The sequence below is a fragment of the Aquarana catesbeiana genome, linkage group LG05 (assembly GCF_042186555.1).
Source record: "Aquarana catesbeiana isolate 2022-GZ linkage group LG05, ASM4218655v1, whole genome shotgun sequence".
In the NCBI taxonomy this organism is placed as follows: domain Eukaryota; kingdom Metazoa; phylum Chordata; class Amphibia; order Anura; family Ranidae; genus Aquarana; species Aquarana catesbeiana.
The window spans coordinates 458,514,900-458,535,632 of NC_133328.1; the positions used below are offsets into that span (position 1 = coordinate 458,514,900).

Here is a 20,733-nt window from a genome sequence, read left to right on the forward strand (position 1 = left end):
TTTTTAGACTGTAAAAAAAAAAACTGTAAAAAAAAAAAAAAAAAAAAACGCAAATCGCGGCAAAAACGCTGCTCAAAAACGTGGCAAGCATGAAAAAAAACCCTCCAAAAACGCTCAAAAGCAACATGCATAGGTGTGAATCGAGCCTAAGGACATAAGACAGAAGCAATAGATACGTTTTGAATCATGGAAAGCCCCATACACACTATCAGATTTTCTGCTGAGTTTTTCCTTCAGATTTACCAAAACCATGTAGTGCAAGGGCCTGCCTGATTGCATACACATTGAAACTCCTAAGGTTTGACCTCATATTATATGGTTTTGGTAAATCTGAAGGAAAAACTCAGCAGAAAATCTGATAGTGTGTATGGGGCTTTAGGTACGTGTCTGTAGATTTTACGGAAGGCTTTGATATTTTTGCAAAAAAAGTACATGAATGCTATATTGGTGCATAGGGGAGCTGGAATTTAGAAAGAAATAAAAAGGTGAACTTAGCCTTTAAAATCCAACAGGCTGGTTGTACACAAGGTGATCAATGGATCGACTTGGGTACAATCAGTCTGCCCATACATGGTTGGAATATCGGCCAGTCCCCACTGAAGCAGCCGAGATTTGAACCATCTGTGGCTGGCTTAAGTGCTAGGAGTCTCCTAGCAATGTCCTTTTGGAGTTTCTAATCAGGCTTCATGAGATATATATAAATGGCCTACACCTATAGCAGAGGCATTCTTCAATTTTCGGAAAAGCTGCACAGTTTGTTTTTATATGGAAACAAGACTTATCTGCATAAGTAGTTTTTGGTAAAGGTAAACTACGCCTTTTAAAGTGGATTTAAACCCTCTCCTATACCCAGCGAAGTGAACACAGCCTCAGATGATACACAGGGATGAAACAAATCTCCCTACATATGTTTTACATGTACGTCTGCAGTCTACAGCTGTCAGAAACCATGAACCAGACCGAGACAGAAGTACAGTAAAATCACACTTGTTTGTTAATAAAAATAAAAAGGTAAATGGAGTAAGCGTAGTCAAAGCATAGCCAGAGTCAAGTAACTGGATCGGGTAGTCAGCCAAGCCAGAGTTCAGTAACCAGATTGGGTAATCAGCCAGGCCAGAAGTCAGGGATCCAAGTGGAGGAACAGCAAGCAGGATAAGGAGCCAGAAGGGATGTCGGCAAAGCCAGTCCTTAAGCAGGAATGCAGGAGATGGTTTCTTGTGATGTGACCAAGGCAAAGGCAGGAATGAAGTGAGCTGGAGATCTTTAAGTAGGCAGGACTGACGAGCAGATCCACAACAGCTGGTTAACTGTGGAGAGAGATGAGAGCTGGCAATTAGCCGGCAGCTGAGCGGCCAGCTCAGAGAAGGAAGGGCTGAGCCAGCCCTGACAACAGCTTTCTACACTGTTTAGCAAGTGAACATCATGTTAGAAATTTTTCTTCCTGTTCCACCACTGTGGTGTGGCGTCTTGGCATACAGTGTGTGACAGCTGATTGGAGGAAAGGCACACACCCCCTCCACATAGACAGAGGAATAAAAAAACACGCAGAGCTGCAGTGTGAATAGACCATCTCTCTTCTAATTTATCTCTAAGTTCCCTCCCCAACATATTTCCAGCTGCATTTATCTCCTGTGTCAGAGAACTTGTCAGAAGCTTTCATATTGATAATGGGAATGGAGCAGCAGAAAGACACGGGACTCAGAGCTTTGGACAGAGATAAGAAAACTCTGCAGATATATGCCCAAGTCAGATTTCATGAATGGGGTTTACAACCACTTTAAGGCATATGAAAAGGCACGCTTTCTCTGTTTTCTTTGCAGGGAGTGCTTCACACAGTTGCAGGATATCTGCTTTACACAGCGCTAACCTTCAAGTATGTGTTTGACTACCATGAAGATGATGTCTATTGGAGCACAGCTGACATTGGATGGATTACAGGTCATTCTTACATCACTTATGGTCCGCTAGCTAATGGTGCTACTAGTGTCATGGTAAGCTTCTCAAACGATATGGCTCTTCTAAAACAAAGAAGGTTTTGTATAAAAACTCTATGGGTTGGTCTTGCTGTAAAACTTCAGTGGCTTTTGAAAAATGTGTAATCAATATATTGGACACCCTTTTGGGGAAATGAAACATTTCTGCATGGGTTTTAGTAGTCAGCCAGAGGTTGGTTATTTATAGGGTAACTCTACTTTTAGTGGTGAAAATAATATAGCATAAACAATTACTACACAAGCCACATTGTAATTTAATCTTATGAAAAATTACTTCCTCCTTTTTAAACTGTAGTTACTGTAAGCCAATGCAATATCTCTTCTAGAGGGTTGCTGGTTCGAATCCCAACCATGACACTACCTGCATGGGTTTCCTCCGGGTACTTCGGTTTCCTCCCACACTCCAAAGACAAGAAATTCTAGAAGGTTAATTGGATCCTGTCTAAATTGTCCCTAGTATGTATGAATGTGAGATAGGGACCTTAGATTGTAAGCTCCTTGAGGGTAGGGACTGATGTGAATGTACAATGTATATGTAAAGCGCTGCGTAAATTGACGGCGCTATTTAAGTACCTGAAATAAATAAATAAAATAGAGGCGTTCTGTACACAGTTGGTATACAGAACCCCTCCAGAAATGTAATTTCCTGCTTGTGTAAATAATACTGCACTAAGATACAAGTCAAGTTTTAGGCATCGTCTGCAAAAATGAAGGGATTGTTTCTTGTTTTTTTCTCAATAAACGTGGAGCTACTCTTTAAGCCTACACTGGAGAACTGCACAACTTAAGCCCCGTACACACGGGCCGAATGTCGGCAGACAACGGGTGGTTAAAAAAATAAAAATAAAAAACCTTCGACATTCGGCCCATGTGTATGTTGGTCTGTCTGTCAGAAGCCGGCCGTTCAGCCATCTTCTATTGGACGTGCATGCTGGAAAACCAGCAGCTGACCGACTCCCAATTAGCACTCTCAGCCAATGGCAGAGAGCGCTGATTGGAGTGTTCTGGCGCGGGGGGGCACATCCCCCCCGTCAGAACACAACAGTTTAGCAGGGGAAGATAGCTGAGCTAACTTTGCATGGTTAGTTCAGTGTCTCTGACTGGAGCTGACAGTTTTTCTTTTTATTTTTCGTTATTCATTTGTTTTCACTTCCAGCTTTATAGGAAGGAGACCAGGTACTTTAGAGATATCTGGCCAACTTCTGGAAGAGAGAGACTATTACCAAAAGGAGAACATAAACACATACATTGTACTATATTGGGGCTATTAAGGTATGATGATGACTTTCCACCTCTATGTAAGCAAATAGCTGTAAATTATTAATAGCTGTTTTGCCTCAAAGCCCTGTATGGCAGACCTAATATATTCTGTTTTTATTGTGTTTTTTTTCCCCATGTACTGTAGCTTTCTTTTGTTTCCTCATTTACTGACACAGGATCAGTGTCATTTTTGACCTTTCATTTATTAATTGCATAGTTGTGTGCTTTGTTATAAAAAAATAAAATAAAATAAAAATAAATGATAAGCAAGTATCAGGCAGGAAGCATTAAAGGTGAGCTGCTCTAATCAATGAGCTGTTTCTTTCTCCACTGTCAGGTCACGGGCTGCATGAGCTTAGCAATTTCTAGATGTGATGGCTTAATTCGTTTTCCTTTTTATGCTATTTTTCTCTTATTTTCACCTGGTGATCTGGCCAGTAAGTCAGTTGTTTTTCAAAGTACAAACTCTCCAGCAGAATGTATCAGTTAGAGGGATGAGACAAACCATTTACCACTGATGGCTGCTTACAATGATCAGCCTTTTATTTATACAAAACCTTTATGCCAAAAGGAACACAACTGTTTGCTGTAACTGCTTATAAAGTGTTAGCTGGAGTTTGGCTTCAATTTGTTATTGTAAATAAATCTGCTAGTACATCTAATACTCTCACACTTAGAATGCTGCTGTCCTAAAGTTCTCCTTCATCCAAAGTAGAGGCACTCTAATACAAGAGATCTGTTACTGGCCAGGTCACCAGGTGAACAGAGAGGGGGAAAAAGCATGAAAAAGAAAAATGATTGGTAAGCTGCAATATATTACATTTTTGGTTTTGGGTTTAAAGTGTTACTAAACCCACAACCGTAAAATCAGTCTGTATATGAAGTAAAGCATGCTTGTTAAACTCACTGTGGAACCTAAAGAGTTCCACAGTGAGTGTTTGATCCTGTATGCACAGATCCTCCCCTTGTTCCGCTGTCCCCTGACAATTTCCTGATAACACAGAGTCTACAGAGTCAGGCTGAACATGCTCAATTTGGTGTATATTGCTAGAGAGGTGTTTTTTTTTCTTGGGAGAGTGAAAGTGATCAGCACGGGGCCTATTGACAATGTCCAGACACAGGGTCAGGGGTCCTGGATCTTGATGGGACAGCCCAGTGCAATATGAAAACTCCTCCTACAAGCTTTAACCAGTGCTTGGCTGGTCCCTGATAGAAGTTACCAGACTGTTTTATACTGCTGATGAGAAAAGGTATTTAACTGTTTATATTTGCTAAAATAATTGCATTTCCATGTTCTGTGTACAGTGGTAGACCAATTATAGTGAATGCAGGGTCCTGGGTTTAGTAACACTTTAAGTCCCTACCTCGCATGCGCACACACAAACACACATATGCCAAATTAGACAGGAATGAATTCACCTACTAGTCTGTCTTTGGAGTTGCGGGAGGAAGCAGGAGTACCCAGAGGAAACCCATGCAAGCAAGGGGAGATCATGCAGATAGTGTCCTGGTTGGCATTCAAACCAAAGACGCTAGTGCCACAAGGCAAAAGTGCTAACCACTAAGCCATTGTTCTGCCCATAACTGCTACTTAACTTCAACATAGAAAAGTGAAGTCTCATGCCCTGCTAGACAGGGCTGTGCTGCATGTCAGAGCTGTGCAAATTTCAGTCTTGGATGGGCATATATGCAAATCATTTGGTAGATAAAAGGCTAAACCGATAACTTTTTACCCTGCTATACTTGCAATACTCATTGCAATATTTGCAGCATTGCTTCTATAAATAACTAACCAAGTCCACAAGCTGAAGACAAGAGGCTCGGTCTGCTTTATCTTGGCCTCATTGTCTATAAGCCAGCTTCACTGAGACCCCATGCATTTGTCTACAGCTTGCTCTTGTTCATAGGAGCAGAGGGACCTAAAGTACTGATTTCACAAACTGTCAGCTCGTATCTGTGTGATTCACGTTTTAGCATTTTAAAGAACATATAGCTAATCTTTATAGATACCCAAACACAGATATTTTTTTTTATCATTACATCAGGAAATTTAGACGTATTCCTATGAGATCATGTGAAAAAGTAAACAAATGACAAATGTTAGGTAGTTGGTTGCATGTTTGGTATGGATATTGTTTAAGGAAGAACACAGACTCCCGTTCTAAGTCCTAGCTTGTGGGGAGCACCACTGTATCTAGGAATTACTGGATATTAAAACTACCTCCTATTAATCTTTGGATTGAACAACTTTCTGATACCAAACTTTATAAGCTCCTTTCTGGCCATTCATATTTTACATACATCCCTACAGAAATGTTTCACTGCCATTAAGTTAGCTGTGATGTTTTTAAGACAGTTCAGCAATGTTATCAATGCTGGAAGTTCTGATTCCCACTCCTCATATCTGAATAATCACATGTTCATACATTCTGTATAGGTGAGACGGTCAGATCTGCTCTTGTTTCTAATTCTGGAAATAAAACACCCACACAGTTCTCACCTATTATATCACTTGACCCTCCCTTTTAAGATTGTAAGCTCTCACAAGCTGTTCTCTTCTTACCCTTCTTTTTATTGAATTGTATCATCTCCCTATATTTTGTAAAGTGCTGTGCAAACTGAATAAGAATAATAATTTCCATAAAACGAAATATTGTTCAATTTTAAGTTTTAACCAATGTAATGCTAAGGTGCTACTAACAAGAAAACATGCTTTGTTTTATTTTCAGTATTCATATACTGTTTGAAAAATAGCACCATTGTTTTATCTCCTTTCTTTAGTTCCTAGGTCTATGAAAGAATAATTTGAACAAATAATATAAATAAACATTCAATGGACTTGTTTGAGCACAAGTAATAAAAGGTCAATAAATATCAATCTATTAGTTTCTTTGGATTCAGATTAGGACTAGAATAAAAATTAGGACACTGGTAAGCCAATTGGCTTCTAACTTCAGCTTGCTCATTTAAAGTGGTTCTAAAGGCAGAAGGTTTTTTTTATCTTCATACATTTTATGTGCAGCTACCCCCTCAGCCCCCCTAATACTTACGTTAGCTCCATCTCGATCCAGTGATGATGCACTAGAGCCTTGGCTGTCCCTCCCGCTGCTATCAAAGTCAGTGAGCCAATGAGACTGAGGGGTGGGGTCGAGCCACGGCTCTGTGTCTGAATGGACACACGGAGCAGCGGCTCAGCACGGGTGCCCCCATAGCAAGCTACTTGTTGTGGAGGGAGGGGCAAGGAACTTCCGTGGGTGACCCGAGAGGAGAATCTGGGCTGTTCTGTGCAAAACCACTGCACAGAGCAGGTAAGTATAACATGTTTGTTCTTTTTAAACAAAAAACCCCAAAAAAACAAGACTTTAACCACTTAAGCCCCAGAAGGATTTGCCCCCTTAATGACCAGGCCATTTTTTGCGATACGGCACTGCGTCACTTTAACTGACAATTGCGCAGTCATTGAAACACATAAAAACCTAAGAATGGGACTTTGGAGGCACAACAGTATTAAACTACAAAAGGATAAATATATATAGAGTTTTTATTAATAAAGTATAAAAGGACAATGAACAAACATAGACATTTAAAAACAAATCAGGCTGGACATAGAACCTGGTATTGGTACACCATAGGGATCCTGCCCTGCAAGCTTATATGAAGTTTGAAATAGATGTAAATATATAAACAGAGCGCGTTATTGTCAAACAGAGGAGGGTATACTTCCCCAAACATTGAATAGTAACACAAACATAGGGCTCTGATAAACGAGATGCTGCAGGTGTAGTGATCCGAGGTGAGATGCTCTCTAGTTGCTCTACATGTTTCACGTTGCACAGAAGGCTTCCTCAGGAGCTAGAGATTCTATTCAAGATGCATAAAAGAGACAACAAAAAAAGACTATCACAATGCCAGAATATCAAAAAAAGGAATGTACAAATATATAAATTTCAATATCAAGAATAAAAGCGACACCCAAATATAATGAATTATGGGACAGGCCCTATGAAAGGTTATGGTCTCCAAAAGAAATAAGGTAGAGCCCGGTGGTTAGGGTCACCCAGTTCAAGGGACAAGAGAGTGCACCAATACATATAGTGAAAAGGGCAAGTAGAGCAGGGATGAATTGAAGTAAAAAATATATAAACCTATAGAATTATATAATGGATTTGAGTGATAAGACTAAGAGCAAAGAGCGGAGGGGTAGAAGGCGAGGGGGAGGGGGGGAAAAAGAAAGGGGGAAGGGGTAGAAGGGAGGTGGAAAAAAAGGGGGGGGCGGGGGAAGAAAGGGGGGGGAGGGAGGGGAAAAAGAAAAGCAGCAGAAAAAGGGGAGGAGGGGGGGGGAGAGGAAAAGGGGGGGGGGGAACTGGAACACGGTACGATTCATGTGCTGGCGTACAAAAGGTATACACAAAAAGATAGTTCACTTACCAATTAGATATGGTGAAAGTAAGTACTACCAGTGAAACCTTATATACCTGTGATTGCACTTCGATCAGAGGTAGACCTGTCTGGTTTGGGTCAGAGACAGCAGTGGCCAAAAGTCAAAGACCTCTCAGGGGTAAATAACGTCAGGTGTCCATGGGTAGGGAACAAGGCTTTTAGCTGTAGTGCTAATATATAAGAAGAGGGGGAACACAGTCACAATGGGATTGTAGAATATTGCAGTCATCATAGGCTGCAAACATAGCATTTATCTGTAGATGGATCAAGAAATGTGTTTGGGATCCAATAAAAGGCTGGACTTACCCTGGGATAATTGAGAGGCAGTTGAAGAATGGACCGCTCAGTATAGTAGGGGCCGGTTCTAAGATTGCATCTAGCAGGCGCCGATGCGCCCTTAAATAGGGTAACCCAGGCCGGAAAACGCCGGCACAGAAGCATCCGGCGTGTCCCGGTCCCATAGCAGGCTACCGCGCATGCTCCGTGCGGCGCCACCCCCACGCACGGTCGGAAGAACTTCCGCGCATGCGCCGAGCGGTGACGCGGAAGGACGGAGCCGGGCCAATACGCAGGCAATTGCGCAGTCATGCGACGCTGTACCCAAACAAAATTGACGTGTTTTTTTTTTTTTCCCCACAAATAGAGCTTTCTTTTGGTGGTATTTGATCACCTCTGCGTTTTTTTTTTTTTTTTGCGCTTTAAACAAAAAAGAGCGACAATTTTGAAGAAAAAAAAAATTTTTACTATAATAAACATCCACCAAAAAATAATAAAAAAACAAATTTCTTCCTCAGTTTACGCCGATATGTATTCTTCTACATATTTTTGGTAAGAAAAATCGCAATAAGCGTATATTGATTGGTTTGCGCAAAAGTTATGGTGTCTACAAAATAGGGATATATTTATGGCATTTTTATTTATTTTTTTATTGGGACTGCGACATTGCGGCGGACGGATTGGACACTTTTGACACTTTTATTTTTTTGGGACCATTGACATTTATACAGTGATCAGAGCTAAAAATAGGTACTTAACTGTATAAATGTCATTGGCAGGTAAGGGGTTAACACTAGGGTGTGATCAAGGGGTTAAATGTATAAGGAGTGATTCTAATTGGGGGATGGAACTGCCTGGAGGAGACGACAGATCGCTGCTCATACTTGGTATGAACAGGAGATCTGTCTCCTCTCTCCTGACAGAACGGAGAGCTGTCTATTTACGTTGACAGATCTCCGTTCTGTCTCTCCCAGGAGTGATTGCGGGTGCCTGGCAGACATCGCGGCCGCTGGGCACGTGCATTGGCTCCGTCGTCGAGCTGCGAGGGCGCGCCCCCTAGTGGTCTTAAAGCGGCCGACGTATAGCTACGGCGATTTGCCCAGGAGAGCCAACCTGCTGCAGTATAACTGTTTCACGCTGCCATGCTACGGTTTAGCAGAAGCATGGGTGCGCAGAGCAGTGTAGCTGCAGTTTTAGTGCTGGTTACCCACGGTTTCCCATGAACTTCTGTTCGTGCATTTTTGGTGCGTTTTCTGAAAGCGCACCAAAGGTGCAGTATGCAGGACTTTTGGTGCACTTTCAGAAAACGCACCAATAATGTGCACTCTAACAGCCTAAGGGAATCTGCGGGTAGTCTGTACATAAACCACAAGTACACTTGATGCACTCGTGCTGCAGCCAAAGCGCAGCAGTGTGAAACCACTCTAATGCCGCGTACACACGGTCGGACTTTTCGTCTACAAAAGTCCAACGGACGCCGACGGACTAAAGCTGGCTGGTAATCCGATCGTGTGTGGGCTTCTCCGGACTTTCAGCAGACTTTTTCAGCCTCAAATCCGACGGACTTTAGATTTGAAACCTGCTTCAAATCTTTACGTCGTAACTACGACGGACCCCGAAATCTGCTCGTCTGTGTGCTAGTCCGACGGACAAAAACCCATGCTAGGGCAGCTATTGGCTACTGGCTATGAACTTCCTTATTTTAGTCCGGTGTACGTTATCACGTACGAATCCGTCGGACTTTTGTGTGGTTGTGTGTAGGCAAGTCCATTCGTTAGAAAGTCTGCTGCAAGTCCGCCGAAAGTCCGCCGGAAGTCTGTCGGACAGGCTGTCGGACTTTTGTAGACGAAAAGTCCGACCGTGTGTACGCGGCATTAGGCACAGTAGGCCTGTGCATGTAGAAGGCCTTTCACTGTAGCTGGACACTATTTTCTAGCAGCGAATATATAGGTTTTTCTTGTAGACTTATTTTCATATTATTCCTTTATTCATAGCCAGGTTAGGACAATTAAAAGAAGAGAATATTTTCTTTCTAAAAAGATGATTTCCCCCGAAGAGTGTTTGTGCCTTCAGGCTCCACTGCTGAAAAATTGCCCTGAATACATCTTTGGCCTATTCCAAAATACATTTTGTAATGGAAGCAATTATTCTCAGACTCTTAAAGGAGAAGTGCAGCCAAAGCTTGTTTGGCTGTATACTTCTTCTGTGAATCACAGGAGTGCAGTTCGTTCTGCACTCCTGTGATCTGTTTTCAGCGGATGGGGGCTGAAGCCTGCTGACGGCTGGCGTCACAGAGCCGATCTAGTCGGGATCTGCCCACATGCCTGGACCGGCACCCGACTCAGCCTCTCAGCGAGGTAAGTATGAATCTTAAAAAAAATAAAAAACATACATCTCTTTTAAACTAGTTCTGGGGCAGTAACTTGAGTCTCAGTGAAGCATCATAGGAAATGGCAACTGCCATCCGAAGATTTTCATTCAGGTATTTACAGTAAAATACTTTTGAAACTGATCTGTTATAATCCAGTTTGACAATTGACATTGACACATCATCACATATTTTTCCAGCACAACTTATGTTTTGTTTTTTTTTGTTTTTTAAGTTTGAAGGCATTCCTACCTATCCACATGTGGGGAGATTCTGGGAAATCATTGAAAAGTATAAAGTGACCCAGTTTTACACGGCACCCACTGCCATCCGCCTGCTCATGAAGTATGGAAACGAAGTCATTCAGAAGTAAGTGTTTTAAGTGTGACAGCTCATCGGGAAAGACTTTCTCCCAAATTAGACATACACTTTATGCATGCCATTTATTATCAACCAACTGTGCTTACTCTTTTTTAAAATCATAATGACAACAGAAACCTACCCAAATGACCCTGATCAAAAGTTTAAATACCCCAGTCCTTAATACCGTGTATTGCCCCTTTAACATCAATGACAGCTTGAAGTCTTTTGTGGTATTTGTGGATGAGGCTCTTTATCTTCTCAGATGGTAAAACTGCCCATTCCTCTTGGCAAAAAGCTTCCAGTTCCTGTAAATTCTTGGGCTGTCTTGCATGAACCGCACTTTTGAGATTTTCCTAGAGTGGCTCAATGATATTGAGGTCAGAAGACTGAGATGGCCACTCCAGAACCTTCACTTTTTTTCTGCTGTAGCCAAAGACATGTCGACTTGGCCTTGTGTTTTGGATCATTGTCCTGTTGGAATGTCCAAGTATGTCCCATGCACAGCTTCCTGGCTGATGAATGCAAATGTTCCTCCAGTATTTTTTGATAACAACATACTGCATTCCTCTTGCCAACAATTTTGACCAAATTTCCTGTGCCTTTGTAGCTCGCACATCCAAACCATCAGCGATCCACCTCCCATACCTTTCCTCATAGGCCTTGTTGACTCCTCTCTAAATGTAGCGTTTATGGTTGTGGCCAAAAAACTCAATTTTGGTCTCAGCACTCCAAATAACTTTGTGCCAGAGGGTTTGAGGCTTGTCTCTGTGCTGTTTGGCATATTGTAAGTGGGATACTTTGTGGCATTTGCGTAGTAATGGCTTTCTTCTGGCGACTCAACCATGCAGCCTATCTTTCTTCAAGTGCCTCCTTATTATGCATCTTAAAACAGCCACACCCACATGTTTCTAGAGAGTCCTGTATTTCACCCGAAGTTATTTGTGGTTTTTTGTTTGCATCCCGAACAGCTGGCAGTTGTGGCTGAAATTTTAGTTGGTCTATCTGAGCGTGGTTTGGTTTCAACAGAACCCCTCATTTTCCACTTCTTGATTAGCGTTTGAACACTGCTGATTGGCATTCTCAATTCCTTGGATATCTTTTTATATCTCTTTCCTGTTTTATACAGTTCAACTACCTTTTCCCACAGATCCTTTGACAATTCTTTTGCTTTCCCCATTACTCAGAATCCAGAAATGTCAGTGCAGCACTGGATGCAAGATGCAAGGGTCTGTCAGGAGTCCCAAAACACACTGACCTTTTATACACACACACACACTAGTTACAAGAAAACAGATCACAGGTGAGAATGGTTACCTTTTGATCAGGGTCATTTGGGTAGTTTCTGTTGCCATTATGATTTTAAAAAGCGTAAACACAGTTGATTAATAATAAATGGCTTCAACCAAACACTGACCATGGGTGAAAAAAAGTTTGTGTTATCATTCATATTCTCTGAAAAATGGCTAAGAAATCATAAATTCTGCCAGGGTATGTAAACTTATGAGCACAACTGTAGGTACATATGTGTTAACACCAGTCACAAAATACACGGTCTTAGGTGCGTGTGTACACTGGTGTCTGTCCAAATGACATCAAAAGAGCAATGAAACAGTTACTAATGCAGCAAAGTCCATGAAGCACAGAGCAGCTAACCAAAACTGCAACATGCAGCTTACTGCTCATCTGAATTACACTGATGCTGCCAGTTTTGTAGGCTTTTCCCCAGTAATCTGACCGCTATAGTTACCATTTTATTTCCCAGTTTCATGTGACTAAATTATTGAAATTTTGGTGAAGGTGGATCAGAACCACTTCTATACTGGTCAAATGGGGATTTTTGATCAAAATTCCATCTCAAATGTCATCATTTTGCCAATTTGAAACTGTGGGGAAAAAATATTAGGAGCAGAAATAAATGATAACAATTGGCCAATGACTATTACTTAGCCCCTCTAAGAAGCACATATCCAAGCTGAATCTAGAAAGAAAGGTTGGATGACTTTCTCTGCTGCTAAAAATTTATCTATGCAGATGGTAGGTGGGCAGTAAGAAACATAGTGACACAAAGGACACAATGCAGTGTGTATGCATTTATCATGATTGCTCTTGTTCCCTACACAGTATGAATGTTGAATATGTTTTGGGCTCTCTGGTGTTTGGACAGCATAATATTTAGGAAATGTCTTTTAAATTGTCTGATTATTCATCATGGTCAATATTTTTTAATCTAGGTATGATTTAAATTCTTTGAAGATTCTTGGAACTGTAGGAGAACCTATCAATCCAGAAGCCTGGCTGTGGTACTATAATGTCATTGGCAATAAGAGGTGTCCCATTGTTGACACCTTTTGGCAGACAGAAACAGTAAGTTTTGCATCCTTATAATTAGAACTGCTTATGTTGGCTGTCGATTTATGTTTAAAATATCATTCCTATAAGACATGACAGAAGGACAGTCCTTTTCTATTTTCCCAGTTTTCCAATATTTGTGAAATTACCAGAGGGCGAAACATCATGGCCTTAGAAGTACACCAATGATGAGCAGAATTCTCTTCTCTTTTTTTTTTCTTTAATTCCTCCCAATTTCAGACTAAATTCAGTATTAAAATATATTACTAATACCTACAGTTGAGCCATGCAGAATCTGAGTTTGGCTTGGTCAATGATAAATTATAAAATCACTAAGTAAAAAAAATAATCCTCCCTCAAAAAATTATAAAATGGGTAAGGCCTGGGCTGAGATGAAGTAATTATACTTGTACCCAGCAATAATGCAAGACAAAAATAGGGACACAAGATCTTCTTGACTATGCTTAGTGAAAAAATGGTTAGCATTTTGTAGGACAAATAAGGCTATATTCACTTGGGAGGTTGTGTGTGGCCAGGAGTGGAAAATTCTTGCCAGCGGTAAATAGCATACCTAGCACATCCGGCACCCCAGGCTGATAATTATCTCACACAGTCTACCTTAAAGAAGTGGTCAGGAGTAAAACAGTGAGGGGAATTTTCAAAACTGGAGTCAGCAGAATCTGGGGCAGCTGTGTATGGCAACCAATCAGCTTCTACCTTCAGATTGCTCAGTTAAGCTTTGAAAATGTAAGCTAGATGCTGATTGGTTGCCATGCACAGCTGCTGCAGATTCTGCCTGCTCCAATTTTGATAAATTTCCCTAAGCCCAGATTTACACTGAGCTGTGGGAATTAAGCCGTGCGAGTTCAGCTGAACTCGCACAATTTCACTCCATAGTTACATAGTAGGTGAGGTTGAAAAAAGACACAAGTCCATCAAGTCCAACCTATGTGTGTGATTATATGTCAGTATTACATTGTATATCCCTGTATGTTGCGGTCATTCAGGTGATTATCTAATAGTTTCTTGAAGCTATCAATGCTCCCCGCTGAGACCACCGCCTGTGGAAGGGAATTCCACATCCTTGCCGCTCTAATGCCCCTTACACACGGTCGGATTTTCCGATGGAAAATGTCCGATCGGAGCGTGTTGTCGGAAATTCCGACCGTGTGTGGGCTCCATCGGACATTTTCCATCGGATTTTCCGATACACAAAGTTGGAGAGCAGTAGATAAAAGTTTCCGACAACAAAATCCGTTGTCGGAAATTCCGATCGTGTGTACACAAATCCGACGGACAAAGTGCCACGCATGCTCAGAATAAATAAAGAGATGAAAGCTATTGGCTACTGCCCCGTTTATAGTCCCGACGTACGTGTTTTACGCCACCGCGTTCAGAACGATCGGATTTTCCGACAACTTTGTTTGACCGTGTGTATGCAAGACAAGTTTGAGCCAACATCCGTCGGAAAAAATCCTAGGATTTTGTTGTCGGAATGTCCGAACAAAGTCCGACTGTGTGTACGCCCTATAACAGTAAAGAACCCTCTACGTAGTTTAAGGTTAAACCTCTTTTCTTCTAATTGTAATGAGTGGCCACGAGTCTTATTAAACTCTCTTCTGCGAAAAAGTTTTATCCCTATTGTGGGGTCACCAGTACAGTATTTGTAAATTGAAATCCTATCCCCTCTCAAGCGTCTCTTCTCCAGAGAGAATGAGTTCAGTGCTTGCAACCTTTCCTCATAACTAAGATCCTCCAGACCCTTTATTAGCTTTGTTAAAGCTGACTCCCACATGTCAGTCCCGATTTCGGCCGCGATTTCAGACATTTTTGCACAGATGTCAATGAAAATCACACCCTGAAATCGGCAAAAGTAGTACAGAAACTACGTTTTGAAATTGGTGCGGCACCGCACCTATTAGGATGGTGCCATTGCCGCCAATTTGACATGTCAAAAAGCACCAGTGTGAACCAGGGCTTAGTGTCCTATAGTGCAGGGGTCAGGAATACAAAATGCACAGGCCACTTCAGAGTACAGCCAAAATGACCCCTCTTCCCAGGACAAATTGTTCATATCTCTAATGCCCCGTACACACGATCGGACATTGATCAGACATTCCGATAACAAAATCCATGGATTTTTTCCGATGGATGTTGGCTCAAACTTGTCTTGCATACACACGGTCACACAAAGTTGGTCGGAAATTGCGAACGTCAGGAACGCGGTGACGTACGACGAGCTGAGAGAAATGAAGTTCAATAGCCAGTGCAGCTCTTCTGCTTGATTCTGCTTGAAATTTATGCGAACGGATTTTGTTGTAGAAAAATTTGAGATCTAGATCTCAAATTTTGTGCGACGGAAATTCTGATGGTAAATGTCCGATGGAGCCTACACACGGTCGGAACTTCCGAGAAAAGGCTCGGCTCCCATCAAACATTTTCCGTCGAAAAATCCGACCGTGTGTACGAGGCATTACAGTACAGAACTCCCCTAACATTCCTAAATTCCACCCCCTCAGTACAGACCCCCCTCCAAGACCGACCCCTCTATACAGACTTCGCTGCCTCCCTACAGACAGACCTGCCCCATCACAGACCAACCCCTCCCCCATGCCTTCCTCCCAGCACACAGACCCCTCAGTGCAGACTGCCCCCCTCCAGCACAGAGAACTCAGACATTTTTAAGGAAGTTCTAATGAAGCTAGTCTTCTGTGATTTGAAACATTCCAGGGAGTTTGCATTGTGGAAAAGTGCAAACTCTTTCAAACAAGAACACTTCCCATGGATGTCCTTATTACATTACTTGGTTTCTTTTTCTCTCCGATTTTTCCAAAAACTGAAACAATGAAAATACAGGGTGTTGTCCATGGCAACTAGTCAGGTGTCAGCATTGATTGTACAAATAAACTACAATTCAACTTTTTTTTTTTTTTTTTTTTTACTTAATTTAGTGTGACCCTTCTGTTTATTTTATTTTTTTTTTAAGGCTCATGCACACAGCGTCGTCCTATACTACTTTGACTTTACTTTTATAAGTGCTCTTGTACCTGCTAAAGAGTCACTAATTGTATTTGCAGGATATGGAGTACTGTGGCATAGCAGAGTCATGCTCATGAGCAATTAATGTGGGAAGGTACTGGTTTTAGCTAGGCATGAAGGTGAAGTTCTGACAACGTAATGCCTATATGTAATTTGCTATATGTAATTTGCTAGTCCTTGCAGATGATTGCACACTTGATGCAGAGGCTAATGGATATATTGGAGTTGTGAGTACTGCAGTCTTTGAACTTTGTGTATGCAATAAATCTTAATAATGAGTTTAGCAAATTGTTCTCTGTGTGATGTTTTATTCTAAATTGTTGAGGCTATAAAGTTATAAATTGTCTACCTAAAGAATCATTATCATGTGACCTATGATGTGTATACTGCTATTGCTGACAAATTATCTACTACAATTGGCAAATGTTACTGTGCTCCCTACAGAACATTAAGGGTATGTGACAAAGGCATCTTCTTTTCTTTACTGTCCTATAGATTAAGCCAACTAATGAAGTGTACGCTAAGCTAGACATACATTTTGTTCATTACTACAGTTGACATTTCCCCATACAATTGCCTAGAGTTTCAGACACATTTCAGATCTTTATGACTTGCTAAGGTCAGATAGCTATGCCTGGAAATAATATCATCAAGTTTTTTTTGTTTTGGCCAATCAAGATGTGATCATTTTAAAATGTTCATTAACCATATATGTGTATATGTATGTGTATGTATATGTGTATATATATCATGTGTATATATAATACTGTTTTGTACATTACAACACATATATAATGTGTTGTAATGTACAAAACAGTAGAAAACAAGCGAGCAATTACAGCTTCCAACTGCATTGAGCGCACATAGAGAACATACAGCCCCACCTAGTGGGCGTAAACAGAAATTATATTGCCAATAAAGCATTAATATTGCACATTCCAACGTACGTCAGATAATAAAAACTAGCATTCTACCCCAATAGCCTATCTATAATCAGGTCTACTGGGGCCAGGCCTGGTGCATCAAGCTAACCTCCCCAAACCCTCTCAAATTTAGCAGGGCATCCACGATGCTGGTAAATAACCTTTTTCATATCTTAAAGTAGTACCCATATGATCTAGCCATTCTTTAAGGGAAGATGGGGAAGTGCTTTTCCAGTGGAGGAGAATAATTTTATATGCCTGAAACAAGGCTCTTGAAACAGCTTCCTTAGTAAAGGCCTTTAGTATGATGTCATCAAACTCCCAGCACACAGCACCTGGGGTCAGAAGGGATGTCTGTTTGAAATACTCTATTGACCATTGCAAGAACAGATGTCCAGTATCTGTGTAACATCTCCACAGCATGTGGATGAGATCCCCATGATCTCTGCTACATTTTGGACAAACTGCTTCTGACAAAAGCCCCATTTAATACCATTTCACTGGGGTATAATGAACTCGCAATAAAAGGTATAATTGCGATAAACGCTGAGAATTATTACTAGAACTAGTTTGCACTGCCTCCACATCGGACTCCCACAGATCCATGGCCTTACAGGGGTAGGCTTCCAAATAGATATTCAGCAGGGATGCATAACAATTAGAAATAAGGCCCTTCTGTATTTCACTGTGCCGCAACAGCCCAAAAATTGGTGCTGGGGAGAGAGAAAAGTCAGAGGGCAAATTTTGTGCCTGTACTGCGTGGGGCTGCTGCAAAAATAAATATATATATATATATATATATATATATATATATATATATATATATATATATATATATATATATATATATATATATATATATATATATATATATATATATATATATTATTAGAAAAGAATCACCCCCTTTAAACTAATGACATTTTGTTGCTTTGCAGCCTGAAATTAAAACGGACACAGTTTTTGTTTTATTCAGCTGTATTTACTAGTGCAACTTATAACATCCAAGTGAAAGATAACACCAACCTGTCAGAAAAATTTAACACATTCAAAAACAGAATCACTAAGTTGGAAAAAGGATCACCCCCCATGTCAGTATTTTGTTGAACTACCTTTTGCTGTAATTACAGCCTTTCTGTTGGGATATAGCTCTATTAACTTTGCACATTTAGACTTTGCAATATTTGCCCACTCTTCTTTGCATAACTGCTCAAGTTCAGTTCAATTTGATGGTGACCATTTGTTGACTGCAGCCTTCAAGTCATTCCACAGATTTCAATGGGGTTTAAGACTGGGTTCACATCTATGCAAATTGGATGCATTTTTATTTGCATAACTCGTGAGTGTGACTGGCTTTTAATGGAGCCGATTTACACATGTCTGGGGCTGCTGCGGTGCTGTTTTGAAAAGGGTCCTGTGTATTTTTGGGTCCAGTTCAGGTGTGAATTCAGAGAAAAATTTGCACCTGAACTAGTGAACAGAAACACACAGGACACCGGAATGCAAACTGCACTCCAGATATGTGAACCCAGCCCAAGTCTGGGCTCTGACTTATGCCGCATACACACGAGCGGACTTTACGGCAGACTTTGTCCTGCGGACTTTTCGACTAACTTTATGACGGACTTTCCGAATGAACGGACTTGCCTACACACGATCAACCAAAGTCCGACGGATTCGTACGTGATGACGTACGACCAGACTAAAACAAGGAAGTTCATAGCCAATAGTTGCCCTAGCGTCGGTTTTTGTCCATCGGACTAGCATACAGACGAGCGGACTTTTCGACCAGACTCGAGTCCGACGGAAAGATTAGAAACATGCTTCAAATCTAAGTCCGGCGGACTTTTGGGAAAAAAAAGTCCGCTGGAGCCCACACATGATCGAATTGTCCGACGGACTCAGGTTTGCCGGACCAAGTATGCCGTAAAGTCCGGTCGTGTGTACACAGCATTAGCCATGCAAGGTCATTCACCTTTTTCTCCTTCAACCACTGTGTGATTATTTTTGCTATGTGCTTTGGGTCATTGTCGTCATATTTTGTACGGTAAACCTTCTTCCCATTGACCACTTTCTGGCAGAGGGCAGTGAGATTTTCCTCAAGAATTTTTTGCCCATCCATTTTTCTATCCTGACAAGTGCTCCAGTCCCTGCTGCAGAGAAACACTCCATAACAGGATATCACCACCTCCATGCTTTTACTGTAGGAATGCTGTTATTTGGTTGATCACCCTTCTTTACTTCCTTCCATATATACAGAGAGTAATTGAAAAAAAAAATGTTCCCAATCAAATTTAAATTGTACATTGTGTGAACCATCTGTCTTTAGCACAGTTGCTGTTTTTACTGGATACCATTAATAGCTCATTGAATGCTGTCACTTAGGTCTCTAAATTACTCTTTAACCACAGAAGAAAAACTAAAAATCTCTTGTACCGATCTGTTTTCAGGGAGGTCATGTGATAACTCCTCTCCCGGCTGCCACTCCACTGAAACCTGGATCAGCTGTAAGTAGCAATACATTCAAATATAAAAGATGATGTTACGCTGAGTAAATAGCAAACATGTTGGACTTTAAAATTGTGCACATCCGTGGAATAGCGACAGACTATGGTACAATAAATAATCCACAGGCAACACTTTAAAAGCCTTTGAAGGTTACCAGTTTAGAAATGCACAGGAAGTGTGGCATTAGAATTATTGCTGTCACCCTGATGTTTGTGGTGATATCTCCTATGTGGTGTGATCGCCATTTACACACGCATGTGGGACCCACATTTTTGAGCATGGGGGGGGGGGGGGGGGGGGCTACATTTTTAAAAATTATTTTATTTATTGTGTGTGTGTGTTTGTTTGTTTTTTGATCATCTATATTGCTATAACAACATCCCTCTTTTTGGAGAGATCTGGGGTCTATATGGGTATATCCCATATCTCTCCTGGCCTCCAAAGCATCTGATCAAACTGGGACCGGTAGTGGCTTGTAAACAAACAGACTAGAGCTGCACGATTCTGGGGAAAAATGAGAATCAGGTTTTTTTTGCTTAACATCATGTAACATCATCTTTCACATTATACAAAAAAAATTGGGCTAACTTTACTGTTTAGTTTTTTTTTTTTTTTTTTTTTTTAATTCATTAAAGTGTATTTTTATTCCCAAAAAATTGCATTTGAAAGACTGCTGTGCAAATACAGTGTGACATAAAATATTGCAACAAACGCCATTTTATTCTGTAGAGTTTCTGCTAAAAATATATATTTAATGTTTTTGGGGGTTCTAAGTAATTTTCTAGCAAAAAATAATGATTTTAACTTGAAACCAACAAGTGTCAAAAAGGTTTAGTCTTTAAACTAAACCCTCACATATACCCAGTGAAGTGAACAGCCTCAGATGAAACAAATCTCCCTAAATAAGTTTTACATGTATATCTGCTGTCTTCAGCATTATATACTGTTTAGAAAGTGCACGTCCTGTTAGAATTTTCTCTTCCTGTTTCAGCAGGGGTAGGGGAGTCTTGCCATACACTGTGTGACAGCTGATTGGAGGAAAGGCCCCCCCCCCCCCACACACATAGGCAGAGACTTGCAGAGCTGTGCTGTGAATTGACCAGCAGTCTGCAATCTATTTATAGCACCCGCCCTGACACAAATTTGAATCTGGTTTTATCACGTGTCAGAACTTGTCAGAAGAACAGAAGAACGGAGCAGAAGAAAGCCATGG

At 41.0% G+C, this 20,733-nt stretch overlaps 1 protein-coding gene across 1 annotated transcript in view; it reads left to right on the plus strand.

Moving 5' to 3' along the window:
* Nucleotides 1-20,733, plus strand: part of LOC141145066 (acetyl-coenzyme A synthetase, cytoplasmic-like) — a 77,536-nt gene that overhangs the window by 47,490 nt on the left and 9,313 nt on the right. Inside the window, exons 9-12 of the mRNA XM_073631358.1 lie at nucleotides 1,821-1,991; nucleotides 10,574-10,707; nucleotides 12,933-13,065; nucleotides 19,463-19,519. Coding sequence (XP_073487459.1) covers nucleotides 1,821-1,991; nucleotides 10,574-10,707; nucleotides 12,933-13,065; nucleotides 19,463-19,519 — 495 coding nt within the window. The remainder of the gene's footprint in view (nucleotides 1-1,820; nucleotides 1,992-10,573; nucleotides 10,708-12,932; nucleotides 13,066-19,462; nucleotides 19,520-20,733) is intronic.